Consider the following 18,684-nt stretch of genomic DNA (forward strand, 5'->3'; position numbering starts at 1 on the left):
GCATTAGTGCCATTTCTTTACCTACTTTACATAGGCGATATACCACAAATGGAAAATATCAGCATTATATTTACTGATGGTAGTACAATAATATAAATAAATGGACACAGACATTATTGAGAGTACATCAGTGAATGGTGAATTATTCACATATAAAAAACTACAGATACACTAATAACAATCAGTAATTTTATCATCTCATATAACAACAGTTGCAAAGGGTATATCAAAAAGAAAAGCAATAAAAATAAAAGAAAATATTAATTGGAAATAAATTTCAATTCATAGTACAAGTTATACAAGCAAGTTGTACAGGCAAAACGTTTATACAACAATGACTTCTCATCAATATATACCTAGTTTTAAGTTATTGTAAAAAAATGTCAGTCAGCAAGAATGTATAAATAAAAAACTTTGTAGTCAATAATAATCAGAAATAACCTTATTTACCCATATTGAAGGGACTAGCACCATAATATCAACAAAAACGTAAGATTCGCGACAATAACAACAAGAATGACGTAATTGTTACTAAAGCAATGTTACTAAGCAAACAGTCCGAAAACTACAACCTATAGTGATAAACTGTGAACTGACTGAACATCTGCCAGTGTCCTAATACTACGTTATAAATGTCATTATTCGCAAACTTATCAATAAAATAAAACACTACAAAAAATAAATAAATAAGGTAAACCTGCCTACTATTAAGGAGATTCAGTAATAATAATAAGTTTTAAAAAATTAATGTAATTCAAGTTCAAATAATTCAAAAAAGAATGACTTGTTATTATAAATGTATGTTACAAAATCCCGTTTTAGAATAACAATAACAATAAAAATAATAAGTCAAAGTATAACGAAACTGCGATAACTGTGTGAAGCAGGTAATCAAAATTAAGAGTGGAAACCGGAAATCAAAGAACATTTTAGAAAGTTTTTCCCTTCCGTCAGCAGTATAATAAATTAAATTAGTATACATTTGAAAATGTACTAAACAAAAAAAATCTTAATAATCACTAGATATGATGATGCTTCAAAATATTAATAATAATGTCTTAAGTTTCACAACAATAAATAAACAAATCTACTATATTTTTGTTGATAAAACAGGCTCAGAGTAACATTCAAAATTAACAATAAAATAAACAAAACTAATACAAATAGAAAAAGTTTTATCGATTCATTTCATTTTTTTAAAATTAAAAATGAAGAGTCTTATAAAGAACACCAGTTTCAGTCAAACATTATAAAAATTAATCTTACTCTTGTATAAATAATAAAGACAGTTGTTTAAAAAGGCCGAAAAAGCCGTTTTGGTGATTATTATCATTATCACCAAAATAGTGGAATGGCATCAAAATATTAAAACATTAATAAATTTAAGCCTCACGACAACAAAAATATAACTATAGTTTTTATTGCAAACTTGAAAAAAAACGAAATATCAATAAAAACGCAATAATGAATAAAATAACCAAAAAACCCTGTAAAATAGAATAAAATAATTCTCACCAATATTGATAAAAATGTCTTGAATTGATCCTTCTCTTAAATATGAAGATTAAAAACAGTAACGTTGGAAAATAAAAAGCTAAATACGAAATAAAATTTAAATTACATTAATAACACTTAAAATGGGCTAAAAAGTCGTAATAAACAAATATTATCAATATCATTTAATATCGATAATAATAAATATTTATCAATTTTAATGAAACAGTATTAAAAAATAAGCTTCGCGAGGACAAAAACATAAATATAATTTTCGTTGCAAACTAGAACAAAAAGAAATAAACAATTAAATTAAAAAACAACCTAAGATTGGATAACCAAAAGACCTAAACAAATAGAAAAAAAACACAAATAAAAAAATAGTAGCACCTACTAATAAAGCAATAATCCTGTAAATTGAATTTCCAGATTTCAAAATCTGAAAACGACTAATAATAGTCAGTAATAACCCAATATTATTATAAATACGCAAAATAAACTGCCCAAATAAAAAATTAATATACACAGAAATAAAACGAAAAAAATCTTAAAATATATATAATATATCAAAATCAAGGCATCAGTCATCAAAATTTAAATACTGATGATTTATTGCAGAGTTGATATTACACTTATAAGAATAATTTGTTAACTATAACATTTGAATAAAAAATATGGAAAAGCGAATGAAATATATGAAAAAAAAACTGCAATAATCACCAGAAACATCACATATCATTAATATCGTATCTATCACATATAGCTAATAATAAGAACAAAAATAAAATTTTTGTTAATAAACTGCAAATTAGAGCTGGCAAGCTGGATTAAACAAAAATTGTAAATAAAATTTTAAAAAACTAGTAAAAATCAACGGTAAAATGTTCTAAAACATGATTATGCGTACATAAAAAAACAGGAACATATACAACTTAAAACTATAAACATACACAAACATAGTTAAAGCTTTTATAGAATAACATAATATATAATCTCAAAAAAATATATATATAAAAAACAGTAGTAAAATATAAAAAATTAAAATATTATAAAAATAATACTGAAAATGACACCGTTAAAATGGGGGAAGAAGCCACAAAAATCACCAGAAATACTGTCATTTATAGATATTAATGGAATGGATATTAATGATTTATTTCAAATATCGATATTTAATTTAAGAAAACATGGAATGGAATGAAATATGGTTATAATTTTAAAATATATAAAAACGGTATTATTAATAAAAATATTAAAGAGCTTCTTTTAAAAAATTAAACATAAGTAATGTTTAAAATATCAAAAAGAAGCTACACCTGAACGAGTAATTTAGGAAATTAAAAGAAGCACAGAAAGCATGTTATCAATTATTAAAATGAGTTCAGTCGAAAACCCAAATCGGGATAGAGGGCGGCAACTCTTCCCCCACATCTGGCGGATATCCTTTAGGAAATCTATTCAAAGGTGGTTCGAGAAAGGTGGCAGTTTTTTGCGCAGGTACATACTCGCAGTATGGCCCCTGATTTGCCTACAAAAAATAGGCCGAAAAAAACACAGACCGGCTTTCAGGGAACCCGGATGTATTTCGGGACCTATATTTTATTTTTGGCATAGATAGTGGAAACATATGCATCTTTTTAAGAAGCTGTTTCATATCATGTTGTATTAAAACAGAGCTTTGCATTGGTAACCTAATTATCACATCACCGTTTTTCATCAACCAAAACACACAAAAATATTCATTGCTCTTTTCGATTTTTGCAATGGTTTCCTTGTCCAACAAGTTCATATACACTCTTCAAAATCATTGCACGAATAGGTTTTTCTAAAATACTCTAAGTAATTTTCTGTTTCAATAATACATTTTAAGTCTTCATCTGTAAAAAAAATATATAAAACAGTAGTCTTATTATCACTAAAATAGACTCCATGGATTTTAAGGGATTATACTATCAGACAATGATGGTTTCCAAGGTCTATGGGATGTGATGAGCACATTTCAGCTCAAGGAATTACATAATAATAACATGGAAGTCAATCAAAGTCGAGTTGCAGCTGCCCAGCATCGTATCATTGGAAAAAAGCTCAGGAACATTTTATGTGGCTCAAAAAAGAGGCTGAGGAAGAAAATACGACAGCTATACGATGCTGGGGCAGCAGAATAAAGGTAAAAACACTGTTAAGCCTACAATTTGACTGTTTTATATAGTAATAGATTTTAAAACTTTTAAACACATTTTTCTCGAAAATACCTATTTCAAATTTAACTATAGATCTCTCAATTTTCATCAGATTGACTTGAAGATTTAACCACGGGTTCTCAAAGAAACTGTATGTGGAGGTAATAGAGCTTTTAAAATACTTTTATGTAATTTAGAGTAGTTTTTTACCGAAATATCAAACTTCTGACAACTTAAGTCACCATCAATGAGAAATAATTAAAAAATTAGAAAAAAAACATAAAGCAATCTTTCCCTTCTCATAACTGACTTTCATCAACCATATTCATATCATGTTTTTAATTCCAAGAAAATCTCTATGAACAAACCTTTAGCGTTACGATATGTTACTCGTATCTCCTATTATAGTAAACACTTTCATGGAACATTTTGTAAACAAGGAACCAGTCAACATCGCACTAACACCTTCTACTTGGTTTAAACATGTGGAGAACGCCTTTGCCCTTTGGGACCATGGAACTGAAACACTCAACCAATTTCTGATTCACTTAAATGCTCAACATCCAAACATCCATTTCTCCATAAGGAGGCCCAAAAATAAACGAGTTTTCTTTCTTAGACATTTTAGTTCGACGAAAAGAAAATGGCCAACACATATACATCTCCAGGCTACATCATACAATCACCCATCTTAAAAATTATTCGTCTTTCTTTAAGCGTTCACATACGAGCTAGATTCCTTAGAGCTCTCACCTCAGACATATTCTTCCTCAAAATGGATACATTTTAAGAGATACACATAAAAAGATCCTCCAAAGAATGAAAACATTTCGCTAGCAATAATTCAAATATTACATAACTCTCAAGTGTGTCTCAAGTCTCAACTTCTGTCAATTTCTAAAAACTACACTACTTCCACAGAAAATACAATTAAAATTAAACATATTTGTCCCAGATAGTGAACATAATTCGCTCTAGTTTACGTGAATAATTTTCCATTTTTATTATTGTTCCTTAAATTTATATAAAAAATAAAAGATACAAAATTCCATTTGAGTAGTTTTCGAGAAAAAATTCTAAAAATAAAAGTTTATTCGAACAGCTAAAGTAGTATAACCCCTTAAAGAAATATATATTCGAAATAAAATATGTTCTCATATTTATATTCGAATATAACCAATCAATAAAAAGCCAAATGTGAAAAAAAATCCCAATAAGTAATATGTAATTATTACAACTGATAGTTACATTGGTAACCATATTTAATTTATAACTTATATATTATAACCTAGAGTAAATGTTCATTACTAAAAGAGTACTTGTGAGGAATATTACTTATTTTAAAATAAAAAAATCGACAGAAAAAGCAGACAAATTTCTAACCATAGATCTGTTCTAGATCTGTTAAAACTATTCTTTAAACAAAGCATTAATTTATAAAATATATATATAGCGAGTGCTTACTCAAACTCCTAATACAAGAAAATCATTTTAACGTCATCTGAAAATTTAAAAACCACTTCAAGTTCAATGGGAGTTTAAATGACCCCATTCTTCGATGCAGACAAAAACAAACATTCTCGAAAATTGTCTCGAAATAGCACTAATAAAACTGGAATAACTTTTGTACAACTTTTAAACAAACGTTTAAAGTGAAATTAATATTTCTATTAATCTAATAAGATATATGGAAAAAGATAATCTAATAAAATAATAATTATTGTAAAGTTATTTAATATTGATGACCTATAATGATATGAAATGAAATATAATGAGCATGAAGGTAAAATATAATTAAAATAATAATAAATTAAATTTCAAGTAAAAGAATAATTTAAAAAATCTTAAATTTAAATTGAATTGTTAGTAAATTATTAGCGAAAATATTAATAATATTTAATTGAAAATATGAAATACATAAAATCGGATTAGTTAAAAAAAACAGTTAACATAATAAATACTTTTAAAATATTCCTAAACAGAAATATTTGGTAGTAATATAGAAAAACAGTTTTTTTTAATTAAAATTCATATAAAAATCTCTTCATCTTGCGTTAGGCAATCAGTATACTGACAAGGCAAAGCTGATTATTTCGTGTTAGATATTACACTCTGACTTGTACAAATTTTTATCCATATTAACAATGCTACTGGGTTTTAAAATGTACTATTGTTACCATGATGCTTGCATATATTATAATAATTTTTTTCATCTTAGCTACATTAATCAAAGTATATTTCAGCATTTCGCCACTTTTTCTCATCTTTATGGCAACATTTGTGATACCATATCGAAAGCAATTCAATCATCGATCTATTTCTCGCACCTATTCAATATTTTACATCCGTTCGCAAACTATCGACTAATGACATCAAAATTACTGCTTTCAAATCGTTGAAACAAAAACTGAGAATTGGAATATGATGAAGCAGCATCAAAGTAAGTTTCCAAAAATGTTTATCGAATGAATGCCAAAAATGCAATTTTGAGCATTCCACGATTAGTGTCTGTATACATTGAATAACTCCATACTAATAAATGTAAAACTGTTATTTTATGTCGATAAATATTAAAACCATCAAATTTATCATCTAGGTTAGGTTATTTAAAAGTTGTTTACATTCATATTTCGCAATTTCATTAATAGAGACAATACAATAGAACAAAACAAAATGTTTCTGTATTTCAATTTCAGTGGTATTGTATTTAATTAATTTATTATAATATTTGAAATTGAATTAAATAATTTAAAAATATTATAGAAAAATCTATATTCAAACTGAATAATAGAAAATGTGGTAAAATAACAAAGATGCTATATGAAGAAAAAAAAATGTGTTGTAATAGTTGGCAAATAGTAAAATCAACTAGTTCTAGACGAAAAAATCTTAACAGGTGGTTTAGAGAGAACAGAAATTAAACGTTCAAATAATCTAGAAATGAATCACTTGACATTATAAATGTGTGTTACAACATCCTGTTTTAGAATCGCCATTTTCATAAGTTAAAGTTCAACGAAACTGTAAATGCAAAATTACTCGGTAAAATCAAATTAAAATTTAACTTACCACTCAGTCCAGGCGTAAAGGTTGGCCCATTGTTGAGTCCACTTGTGGTTCTTCCTAAACTAACCCCCGTCCTCGACCTTGATCCTCTTGGTCTTCCTCTTCTCGTTTGACCTCGGCCAGCCGGTCTAGGTCGGACAGCAGAACCATATACGTTATATACAGTGTATTCTGAAACAAACAGATCAATATAAATCAATGAAGGAATGCATATTTTTGTACTAAGGTCTTGAAAAAGTTCTTGCTGTTCTTTCAATTAGTGCTTTAATTATTTATAAGGACGTATCATTAAAAGTATTGTACATGGCCTTTTTCTGAAATATGTTATTTGAAGCTTATCAAAGATTTCACCTGTTTTCGGGCGTTAAAAAAATAATCTAAATGAAATGGAAGGTGTACAAGGGATCACATATTGAAAAATCACAATATTATGTTTCTGTTGCTTAAAACGGCTTTTTTTCTGTCGATAAAGTGACATTTAAGTGGCATTTAAGTGAATCACTGCTCAATGAGCAATGATAGAAATGTTAAAATTGAACATAGGAAACATTGTTAGTTGATAAAAGCAGCACATTTTCTATACCACTAATTTCTGCTTGTTGTTTTAAACAGTACCAAGTCAACGTCACTCTCAAAAATAATTACTAAATGAAATAGGGTAGTAAATATCTTTGCAAATACGAAGTTTGCAACAAGACCATTTAACACAATAAAATGAATAAGGAAACTAAATTAACTTTGGGAAAATGATAGATAATGAATTTTAAGCTTGCTTATAAATACACTGCTACCATTGCAAACAGATGAAAATATTATCTTTTAAACATAACCATAAATCATTCAAAGTCCTAATAATATGAAAATGTACTTCATCATTAGTAATTATGAACTAAAAATGTCTAAATACTTATAATATTGCTATTCTCTCATTGTTCAATTGTTTTCCATGTTCTAATGAAATTGTGCAATAAATATGTTTCGCAAATTCACAGTTTGGTATAAGGTCTTTGAATATAAAATAAAGCACAATTAGAAAATGTTTTTACATTTTTGGAAAATGATAGACAATGAATTTTAAGCAATTATGAACTAAAAATGTGGATACACTTATTGTTATAGATATTATTGTTATAAATTGCTAATTTCTCATTGTTCAATCGTTTTCCATGCCATTTCAGAAAAATCAGAAATATTTAAAACTAACAGAATAATAAAACCAAAATTAAACATACTTGGTTAACAAGATGGATTTATATTATTTAATTAACTGTGCACATTACTTAATATTGTTATCGATAGATTACTATCTATGGAATTGATGATGATGATGCATAACAATCATTTTACACTAATAAAAAACTACTCACTGTTTGTAATTGGAGAATCATCATCGTTAACAACGTCAGGCTCTTCGGTTTGACCATCTGGATCAATTTCGCTTACAGGACTATGTAGTTGTTCCTCGTTTGGTTCATTATTACCAACAGAAGAATCTAACCTTGCCCTTTTAGCATCCGCTGCTGGTATAGTCTGGAAATTAGACATAGAAACTTTTACGTAATATTTAAAATCTTAGAGATAACAATATCTTACCTTGAAAGCAAGTTTTCGCTTTTTATCTTCTTTTATTTCCTCGATGCTTGGTTTGTTTTCTACTTTTAGATGATCTTTAAAAAATATTGATCCATTAATAAATCCAAAATATATATTAATGAATTAAATGCCAGTAGCATATAACTATGTTGAAAAATATAAAAATAAATAAACTCACATTTCTGTACCAATTCATCATCATCCAATAGAAGTGAAACGACTTCTTTAGGCTTAAGAGTGTCGGGTTTAAAGTTTCCACCGCTTATAACCAGTTTTTGGATCTAAAGGGATGAAATGTTTGTTTATGTCTATTACTGATTACCACGCAAAACAATTAGTTACCTCACTCTTTTCCCTCGCTCTTTGAAGTATCCTCTCTTCAATTGAACCTTTACATATCAACCTATACACGGTTACCTGTTTAGTCTGACCCAATCTATGAGCACGATCCATAGCTTGTTGATCCACTGTGGGATTCCAATCACTATCATAAAATATTACCTAAAAAATAAATTTATTATATATACGAATATAAATTATATACATTTGATATGAGTGATTTATCAAAGATTTGATGTAACTGATCAGAGTAAAGCCTCATCGTTCTTTCTTTGAAAATTATACTTGTCATTTCGTTGTGAATGACCTTTGCGAAAAAAAGGCAAATCAGCAGGAAATATAGGCAATGTAATGAGAAAAAACTGAGGAATTCATATCCAAACAATAAGCCAAGACAAATGCCAGTTATGTAACACCCAATATGTATATAAAAAAATACCTAATCCAGTAAATACGATACAAAGATCTTTAAACGCAAATCTGATAAATTTAGAAAATAAGATATCAGCAGTATGTAGTGCTTTTGATGTAATGTCAGAAAATTCAATGTTGTTCAAATATACCATTGATTTAATTGAATGATGTGAGTATTTAATCAGTAACAACTGTTTTACACACACACAAAAACAAGAATAAACCCAAATGCACCAAGGTTCGTTTGGAATTATTAGGTGCTAGCATGTATTCTCGACATGTTTCACTTTAAAAAGGAAAGGAATTTACTGAGAAATTGCTACAAAATATATTAATCAACATATATTCGATCATTTTTTACGAATTTTTCCCACATTCTTTCTCTATGCCGTGTCGAAAAAAAGAATCTTTGACAGAGACCCAATCATCCATGAATTTTCGCTCATTTCAAAGTCGTGCGGCAGCCAAGCCACGTTGCATTGATCTGAACAAGTGGTCATCAGAAGGCGCTATGTCTGGTGAATATGGTGAGTGCGCTAATTTCCCATTCGAGCTACAACAGTGTATAATTTTCGCCATACTATAAGACTTTGCGTCTCTTATTCATTGTTGCTGATCCTTTTTGCAACAATACACCGGTCAACTTGTTCAATTAACATCTGTAAACATCTGCAGTAACCGTTTCATCCCGTCTTACCAGCTTCATAATACACTACACTTTGTTGATCTCACCAGAATACTTTACCGACATGAATATTGCGCTTTTGTATCAATGTGGACGGTTCGAAATTACATTTTCAATCAAATCGTGTGGTTGCCATTTGAAAGTTTGAGATACATTTTCCTCCAATAATGTATCAATATGTCGTACATAATGTCTCAAATAAATCTAAAATGTATATGACCAAAATATAGATCATCCAGGCCGTTCTTTGTCATTGACATTAAATCATCACTTTTAAATCGTTGAAACCAAAACCGACAATTGGGATATGACGGAGAAGCATGGCCATAAGCTTCTAAAAGTGTTTGATGAGTTTCCGCAGCAGATTTCATCAAATCAAACAACAAAAGTAATGAATGTGGAAAATGCAATTTTGAGCTTTCAATGATTAAGTGGCAAAACCACGAAATTTAACAGCTGTTTACAGTGATACCTTATATTGATACGCATTTTCATTAGATATTGCTGATCAAAATCAATACGTACAAGTAATACGTTATTTAAAAATGTATTTTAAATCATAATTACAACAATAATAAAAATAACATCAAAACAAATATTATTTCAGGTATATAAAATATATAGAAAAGTTTAAATAATAATTTTTAAGTTATATAAAATAATTCATGATTAAGTTCCATATGAATCAAATATTTCTGATCTGACTTTTGCAAGAATTTATTAGTACCCACGCTGCTACCGTAATTATTATAAGGAAATGTTTTTCCAGCTAACTATGTTACTAAGTTATAACATTGTAACGTGCTCACAATATAAATCAGGGAAGCATAAGCTTCTGAATATGTTAAGCGGTAATATTCTGAGAATATATTGAATTTTAATACGGCAGTACGTGAGGTGACCGTGTGAAATTTCCTTTTTGCCAATCGTCAAATAATGATGACCGTTACGTTAATTGCTAATTATCTTAATCGTAAATTAATTGTAATCTTGAAGAATATTCTCATATAAATATTTTTTTAATTCATAACTATCAACAATATAGATTTCGTGATAACCTTTTGTTACATATATCCATCTTTACTAGTACTGTTCAGAAAATTCTCAAGTCAAATAGTACGGTTCCCTTAATTAATTATAAGTTCAAAAGTAAATAAAACACAGCAAAGCTAATAAATTATTTTTCGTTATAAAATATTGTATTCTTTGGATCATAATTGGTTTGCTCGTTTTCGTTGCCAAAATTTCATAAGACTGAATAACAAAAGAAGCGCAGTAGTCCATATTAATAGTAAAAAAATTAATAGCCTGTGATAGCATTTGGAAATTTTCCCAAAAGCCAATTTTAAAACATTTTATTACAGATGATGAAAAGTGTATCACATACGATAGTAATGAATGAAAAAGATTGTAATCTAAGCAGAGAATTTTCAAAAATGATTGTAAAGCCCGTATTGATGCCAAAGAAGATACTGCTTTTGAGTGTTTAGTGGGATTAGGAAAGAATTGTTCGTCATGAGCTGTTCGAACCTAGCCAAATAATTAATTTAATATCTGCTCCCAATCGAAACTATTTTAATGGTGTAAAACAGGCTTTATAAGATGCTTGCAAAAATGAAGTAGTTCCGTGTTTCTCCCAGAAATCTTAGTGAAGTTCTACAGCGGCGACATTATGATTTTACAAAAACATGAAAAAAAACAACTCTTCCCCAAACTATTATAAAATGTTGTCTGTCATAATCAAGCTAACAACAAAAATAAATCATCGAACACTATAATACAATGATCTGCGTAGACCAAGGCCCGGATATAGAATAGATGCAATAGCAAAACAAGATGCTAAAAAGTGATATTAAATGAGTGTTTTAATGTAACAAGAGATGTAGCAACTGATAAAATAATAAACTCAGATTATTTTGTACTAATTAATTGCAAAAATTCATGGAAAAAGACCCGAAAATAATTTCCCATCTATGATAAATAACGTATATTTTCACACAGCTATAAAAATAGTGAATTAAGGTATTAATTGTTTCAACATCCAACTTATTGGCTAAATATTGCTCCTGGTTATTCTAACATTTCGAAAAATCATATCGTGGAAAACCAATATTAGTTAGGCTAGCTGGTTAGGAGGTAATTAATTATCTAGTACAACTGAATTTAGGATTTGGTTTGTCAAAAATTACAAAGAAACAGAAGATAAACGAAGGAACAAGGAGGAATTAAGAGGAAAGATTCGATTAATTAAATTGGTGTTCCAATATGTGGTCAAACGATCTTATATTTCAAAATTACTTGATTGCATTTCTTTTCATAAACTTGTTGATTGCCAGTTGTACTTTTTCTATAACCTTAGGCTGAAGCAAGTGTTCCAAGTATTGTTTCTTCTGTTGTTGGGATATCAACAGTATAGAGTCGTCCAATATACTACCCTATCTATTAAAACGTTTTAAATCACTTAAAAATACCATATTTCAGTTTGAATTTTGAAATCAACATTCAACAAACCAACTGCGTAAAGTAACAGCTTTTATTGAAAACTCACAAGCATTTGATAGGGTAATAGCATTTAGAACTAATCCACAAGATGAGAAAATTATTGCCGCGAAACTATTGTCAATGGCTAGAGTCATATCTTTTAGAGAAAAAATACAGTTTCGCATAAAGGCGCATTCTTAAAAAATTAATACTGTCATAAAATCCATGAAGTAGAAGTAAATTACACAAGTAAATACGGTTTTGGACCTGAACAACCGAAAGCTGCTAATAAATTAAAACTGGTAAATTAGGGGCTGGAACCAAATCAGAACCCCGTTTTTTTAAAATAGGTTCTAGTTTTCGAAATATCGAATTAAAAAGTACAAATCAGAAATGAACAGAGGTTGAACTGATTTAGAGTCCAAAAGTAACCTCATGTCTTCGTTCCAAAATCCTCAATATAATCTTTCGATTTTCGCTATATATTGGTTTAGCTGCTCTCCGTTCTCATCGCTCATGTCAGGATATGAATGCAGAAAATGTATTTTGAGAGACATTCGAACTCCAATCTTGTAATCATTTTGCAACAAACTGTCGACTACATGCTTATAAACCTGACAAATATTCATTCATAAATTAAATTATTTTTTCCATAACGGAATCGCTTTCAATGCTCACCGGCGATGAAGACGAAATTCTTAAGGAATTTTTTGCACTTGATCCATACGTGGAACTGAGATGTCAGAATATTTATACCGTGCTATTTTTTACATTTATACCGACGACATTCATCGATCAAAAATAGCAATCATCTACATTGGTGTTCTCACAGAAATTGAAAAGTATATATTTTCACCCAGTGACCACTTGTACAGCTTTGTTCTGAACGCGTTACAAGTTTACTACAGTAAAACCAAAATACTGCAAATGCGCATCTTTGAAAACACAAAAATACTTTGAGTCTACTTTACAACGTTGTCTCTGGATTTTCACGCGTTCCGAATCACAAACATAGCCCAAAATAAATTCTAAACGACGTTTAATACGACGTCATCAATTGATTACAAAGAAAACCAAAGAAATTAAAAGAACATTTTCAAATTCGATACAAGAAGCCACTATAAGTAATGAATCGAGAAACTAAATGGTGTGGAATATTAAGTGACTGTTATAAACGCCAGAACTATTAGAAATGTCCTTGTATCTGGTGAAATTGAACCCGATAAGTCCCTATTTTCCCTTTTTTCTTTTATTGGGCGGCATTAATCCTGCGTCAAGACGGAAAGTTCTTAAAACGGTCTTATCTAACACAGCTGAGTTGCTCCTTCCGGACCAGCAAACCGGAACAGAATTGTTCGCAATGAATTTTCGGAAACGGACTTACGTTTAACAGAAAATAAAATGACTCACTACAGAAATTAATCACCTGTCTTGCTGGGCTTAGGTTTTCTTCTTTCCGATAGAACAGACGCAAAACTTACTAATTATTTTCAAACCCAACATTAATGGGTGCCTTAATTTCAAATACGTTGTTGAATTTTATGGTTTTGTTAATTAACGTCTATTCTCAAATGGGACCGGCGTAATTATATTTTACTTACAAGGGTAAATTAAAAAGTTCATTGACACAGATACAATAAAAAAAATAATTAGTCACTGATATCATTAAGATGGTAATTCAATTTCAAGGTTCTTTAAAAAAAATTAAAAATTACAATGTTTTGTATAAAAATTATCAGAATAAACAGAAAACAATTAAATACATGAGAAAATGTTTCCGGCCTTAAAATCATATTTAAAATTAAAATTTGATATTTGAATAGTTTCAAGAGGGTAAATCATAAAAAACAAAAAAATCTGTAAATATTAAATTATACACACCTAATATTTTCATTAATCCCCAATATTTAAAACAACTAAAAAATGTATATTTACATAACGGTATATTGTTTTATCTTCAAACAATTTTGATAGCAATCCAAATAAGTTGGCACATATTCCGTAATAATCTAAAACAATTCGGAGGTTCTGTTAAAGCGCAATAACCTCAAAAAGCAAAACAACAATAGATTATGACTCAGAATCATCATCAAATTATATATATGTTAGAAATAACAGTACTGAAATAATAATGACGACGATGGGGTATGTGTTCATCAATTAATAATCAAAAATCAGTTTGTGTATAATAAATCTAATTTTAATCATAATAACTAAACAGAAATATCGAAAACCTTGTCCAGGATAACTAAAAAACACAGAAAATATTAACAGTTTTGTTTATTATTAGTTTTGTCCTTTTTTCATCAAGAATGAGATTTTTTTTTTAAAAGTATGATATATTTTTTAGAATCTAGTCAGATTGAAAGAATGCTTTGTATTTTGAGACCATACATTAATTAATTCAATTTTTGGTACCCTCACCTGATATGGGTCTGAAACAGTTGGGAAACGACCTATTTACAAATATACAAACAATCTTATATTTCAAAAATATTTGATCGCATTTCTGTTACACCAACAAATCGGATCTTACCCGCCTATCTCGCTACTACCTGCGATATCCAAATTATTTGAGAAACTACTATTAAAACGTGCTAAACCACTTATCAAAATCACAAATCCAGAATCAACCAAGTGCATATAGTAACAGAGGCTGTTGAAAAGGCTCAAAGAAAAGAAATACTGCCCCATAATATTCCTAACCGTCTCAAAAGCATTTGACGGAGAATAGCATTGGAACTAATCCACAAAATGAGCAAATTGTTACCGTGTAACTATTGTCAATTATATCTTTAAGAAACAAAATTCAGTTTCGTATGAAGGCGTATTCTAAAAATGTAAACCTATTTTGTCTGGAGTTCCGCAGAGTAGGGTCTTGGAACCACTCCCATATCTGCTCTACACTGCTGGTATTCCAACAACAGAAGAAATAGTACTTGGAACATTTGCCTCAGCTTAGAGTTATAACAAAAGTATAAATGGCAGTCAACAAGATCCAAAAATTGACTAGAGATTGGAAAATACCAAATTAGTAGGTCGCAATTCATGTAATGTTAATTTTATGGTTATCACTCAATTATAAAGTATATTTGGACTTATATAAATATATAAACAATTTTTGATAAACATTTTTAGGGCTTTATCTGTGATAACTTTATTAGCTAAACCTTCGAATTGTCCTGGTGTAGATAATGATTTTTAAAGAACTTTAAAAAATACACAATTAGACGAGGAATTGGCCTCGTTATAATATATATCTGGTGATTTTTTCTGTAAAAGCACTTCATTAATCCCTACACTTTTACTAGAATTTAACATATTAATGTGATATTATAGTGATCATTCAACTGGTATAATTTGAATTAAATATTAATGAACTAAAATACCAATAGTCTTGTCATTATTGTAGAAAAAAAAACATTGAAAAGGTGTTTCCGTGTATTCCTATTGCGAGCTAAGGAATTCGAGGATTCGCCAAGTTAAACAATTGAATAGCGCTCGCAGCACAGTGTGCAGACTTTGAAATAATTTCTCTTAAATACTTTCACTTCAAAATCAATAACAAGGCGCTCCAAGAGCATTTAAGACACTGTTTTACTATCTACACGGTGATAAAAAAAAGTAACGATGAACAGGGCACTGGTCAAATTAAATATTTATCATCTATAATTCACAATACTACTCAGTTCCACAACCACCCTTCTTATTCCAGCACTCGAGAAGAAAATATCGGACAATTGGGATATACATGTTGCTGCATAATTAAGAAGTTTTATAACTTACCATAATTATAATGACATAAATATAATAATTCCAGATATATAGAGCGTAAATACCAAAGCCGTCATTGCAGACAACAGAAATAAGACAAAACAGGACTACATATACGATATAGGAATATGGAAAAAATATAAATGTATGTAGGAAATTTTGCAGATAATATAATAATAACAATGGATAGTCCAAAACAGCTACAGAAAATCACAAACAGACGAAATATATAAAAATATATAATAACACTGAGAGCAAAAAACTAAAAGCAAAAAGAAAATCATGGTGATGGGAAAGGCAGAAATAATAATTATTCACGAATAGAACAAGTAAACACATTTACGTATCTGGATATATAGTCTATTCAAAGAAGTTTTGAACATACGTCATCAAGAAATTCCTTTTAGAATCAGACAATATTTTCCCTCTCATGTTATTCTAGTTAAAAAGAGACAATGCTGTTTGATAAGTTCGAACGTGTAACCGAAGCAGCCTATCAAAGTTGCCCGGTTGTCAAACGTATGCAAAATGCTTCAAAACAATAGTGATAAGAGGTTATAAACCGAAAGGTTGTTTTAATGCTTTGCTTATTTTAATACATTCCAAATCGCTGATCGCTAATCAATTACTTTGAACAGGAACAATATAATGGAGGCCCCCTCTTGCCAGTAAAATTCGTTAGAGAGGTAAACATTTTTACTGTTAAATATTAATTTCCTGTGCTTTTAATTGAAAATGTTTTTAAGCGTGTTACAGCTGCACTAAATATTACTATGGACACGGTCACTAAAATATCTCAAAAAATTAAAAATATAATCTTGAATTCACTGAAAAAAACCGGGGATAAAACTACATAAAAATCGCGCCTAGAACTCTTAACTCATAGGTGATATGGAAGAAAAGAGTACAATGTAAATATAATCAAACACAACCCTAACCTACAAACTATTGTAACTGTGTACTTAATCATAGATTTAACTCCTTGGTTAATATATGTTAGATCTACTATAATGTTAAAATAAATTATACATTTATTATGTTTAACATATATTATGTTAATTATACATAAACAGCATTTTTGTTTTATTATTTTATTTAGATTAGAATTTTGTTGTATGTCAAAGCCAAACTGAACCAAAACTCAAGATTTGATACGGCACCATTGCGACGTTTTGACTTCACAAATTTAGATGACGTTTGTTCAAAACTTCTTTGGATAGACTATAGAAATTAAGAGCGAGAAAAACCATAGATGTGTTCTTCGCCATAAATAGCAAATTCGATAATATAAAGGAAATCACAAGCAAAACTAAAATGGAAATGTACACAACATTTTACAAACCAACCCAAACATTCGGTTGCGAGACTTGGGTATTGTCAAAGAGATATAAAAGTTAGATACAAGCAGCAGAAATGAAAAACCGTAAAAGAATCAGACGTGTAACAAGAATGAAAAGTAAATAAATAAAAAAATATCTTAATATTGAATCAGTAGAAGAATACACAGAAAGCCAACTCAGTTGGTGGGGACACTTACAGCCCATGAAAGACACAAGAGAGGCAAAGAGAATATGGAAAGTAAGGCCATAATGAAGTATGGAGACCTGGGATGTCGAATAAGCACACATTATTTGACAAATAATTGTGTATTTAACGCATGCGCACTATATTGCATAGAATAAACTATAGAAATGAATAAACTTGTCCAAACTATTGTCCTCTTTTTTGTAATAGCAGTGCATTCTTTTTAAAAACAACAAAAAAATCTAGAATATCTAAATTTTGTGCTAGATTAATAATTCTATAGGAATAATAATTAAACTGTTATTCTTACACTGGTTTTAAAATATGGAAGGCTAAAGGTAAGTGTAGAATGTTAGGTTAAGTTTTTAAAAGTTATAAAATCCAAACAGCATCAATTTTACCCCCTGAAAATCCAGGTCATCATATTCCATAAGAAGCGTTACGTGCGCGCGTCTCGCAACTTAAGATCGATACCGCAACAATTCTACGGCTGGATAACATCACGTACCTTGGTCACCACTTTAACCAACGATTCGGTTGGCATTCCCAAACCCAGAAAGCTACGTTCTCTGATCTGCCCTTCTAGCAGACTTCCCATCTCCATCAAATGCTTATTTAACAAGATATCAATCTGGACCGTATTCCTTTACGGATCTAATGTCCACTTCAAGTTTGTTACATACAACCAGGTGGAACGGCTTCAAGTTTTTCAAAATACGCTCGGCAGAAGAATCTTAAAGGCTCCATAGTTTGTCAAAAATAACCAAATTCATAGAAAAACTGACACTCCAGAAATCAAGCACTTCGTATCTCAATCCCTGCACAAACAACAACTTAGCTCAAGTTCTTCTGAAAACGCGCTTGTTTGCGAGCTCGTCAACATGCTGGAAGCTTAGCACCGCGTCACTGCCAATCTCCCCTTTTTCCTAGTTGCAACGACCTCATCCGTCGCTGCAGTCATAAATTTTGCCCTCATACGACAGCACCCAGTCGAGTCGCCGAGTCCTCGTGCCCAATAAAGGCTGCCCGGTTAGCGGGTTATATTATATAGTTAGTTATATATATTAGCGGGCATTATCCCCAAATTTAATGCAGTGGCAGTAGCAACCCACAGGGATCAACTGTGAGGCGGTT

At 29.8% G+C, this 18,684-nt stretch overlaps 1 protein-coding gene across 1 annotated transcript in view; it reads right to left on the reverse strand.

The window, feature by feature from the left end:
• Ino80 (chromatin-remodeling ATPase INO80) overlaps positions 1 to 18,684 on the reverse strand; it is a 49,485-nt gene that overhangs the window by 17,136 nt on the left and 13,665 nt on the right. Inside the window, exons 12-16 of the mRNA XM_076406223.1 lie at positions 8,676 to 8,834; positions 8,512 to 8,614; positions 8,334 to 8,407; positions 8,108 to 8,270; positions 6,744 to 6,911 (exon numbers count right to left, since the gene is read on the reverse strand). Coding sequence (XP_076262338.1) covers positions 6,744 to 6,911; positions 8,108 to 8,270; positions 8,334 to 8,407; positions 8,512 to 8,614; positions 8,676 to 8,834 — 667 coding nt within the window. The remainder of the gene's footprint in view (positions 1 to 6,743; positions 6,912 to 8,107; positions 8,271 to 8,333; positions 8,408 to 8,511; positions 8,615 to 8,675; positions 8,835 to 18,684) is intronic.

The sequence above is a fragment of the Rhynchophorus ferrugineus genome, unplaced genomic scaffold (assembly GCF_030347505.1).
Source record: "Rhynchophorus ferrugineus isolate W39M unplaced genomic scaffold, kcgeb_rfMv2 rfM5, whole genome shotgun sequence".
NCBI lineage: Eukaryota > Metazoa > Arthropoda > Insecta > Coleoptera > Curculionidae > Rhynchophorus > Rhynchophorus ferrugineus.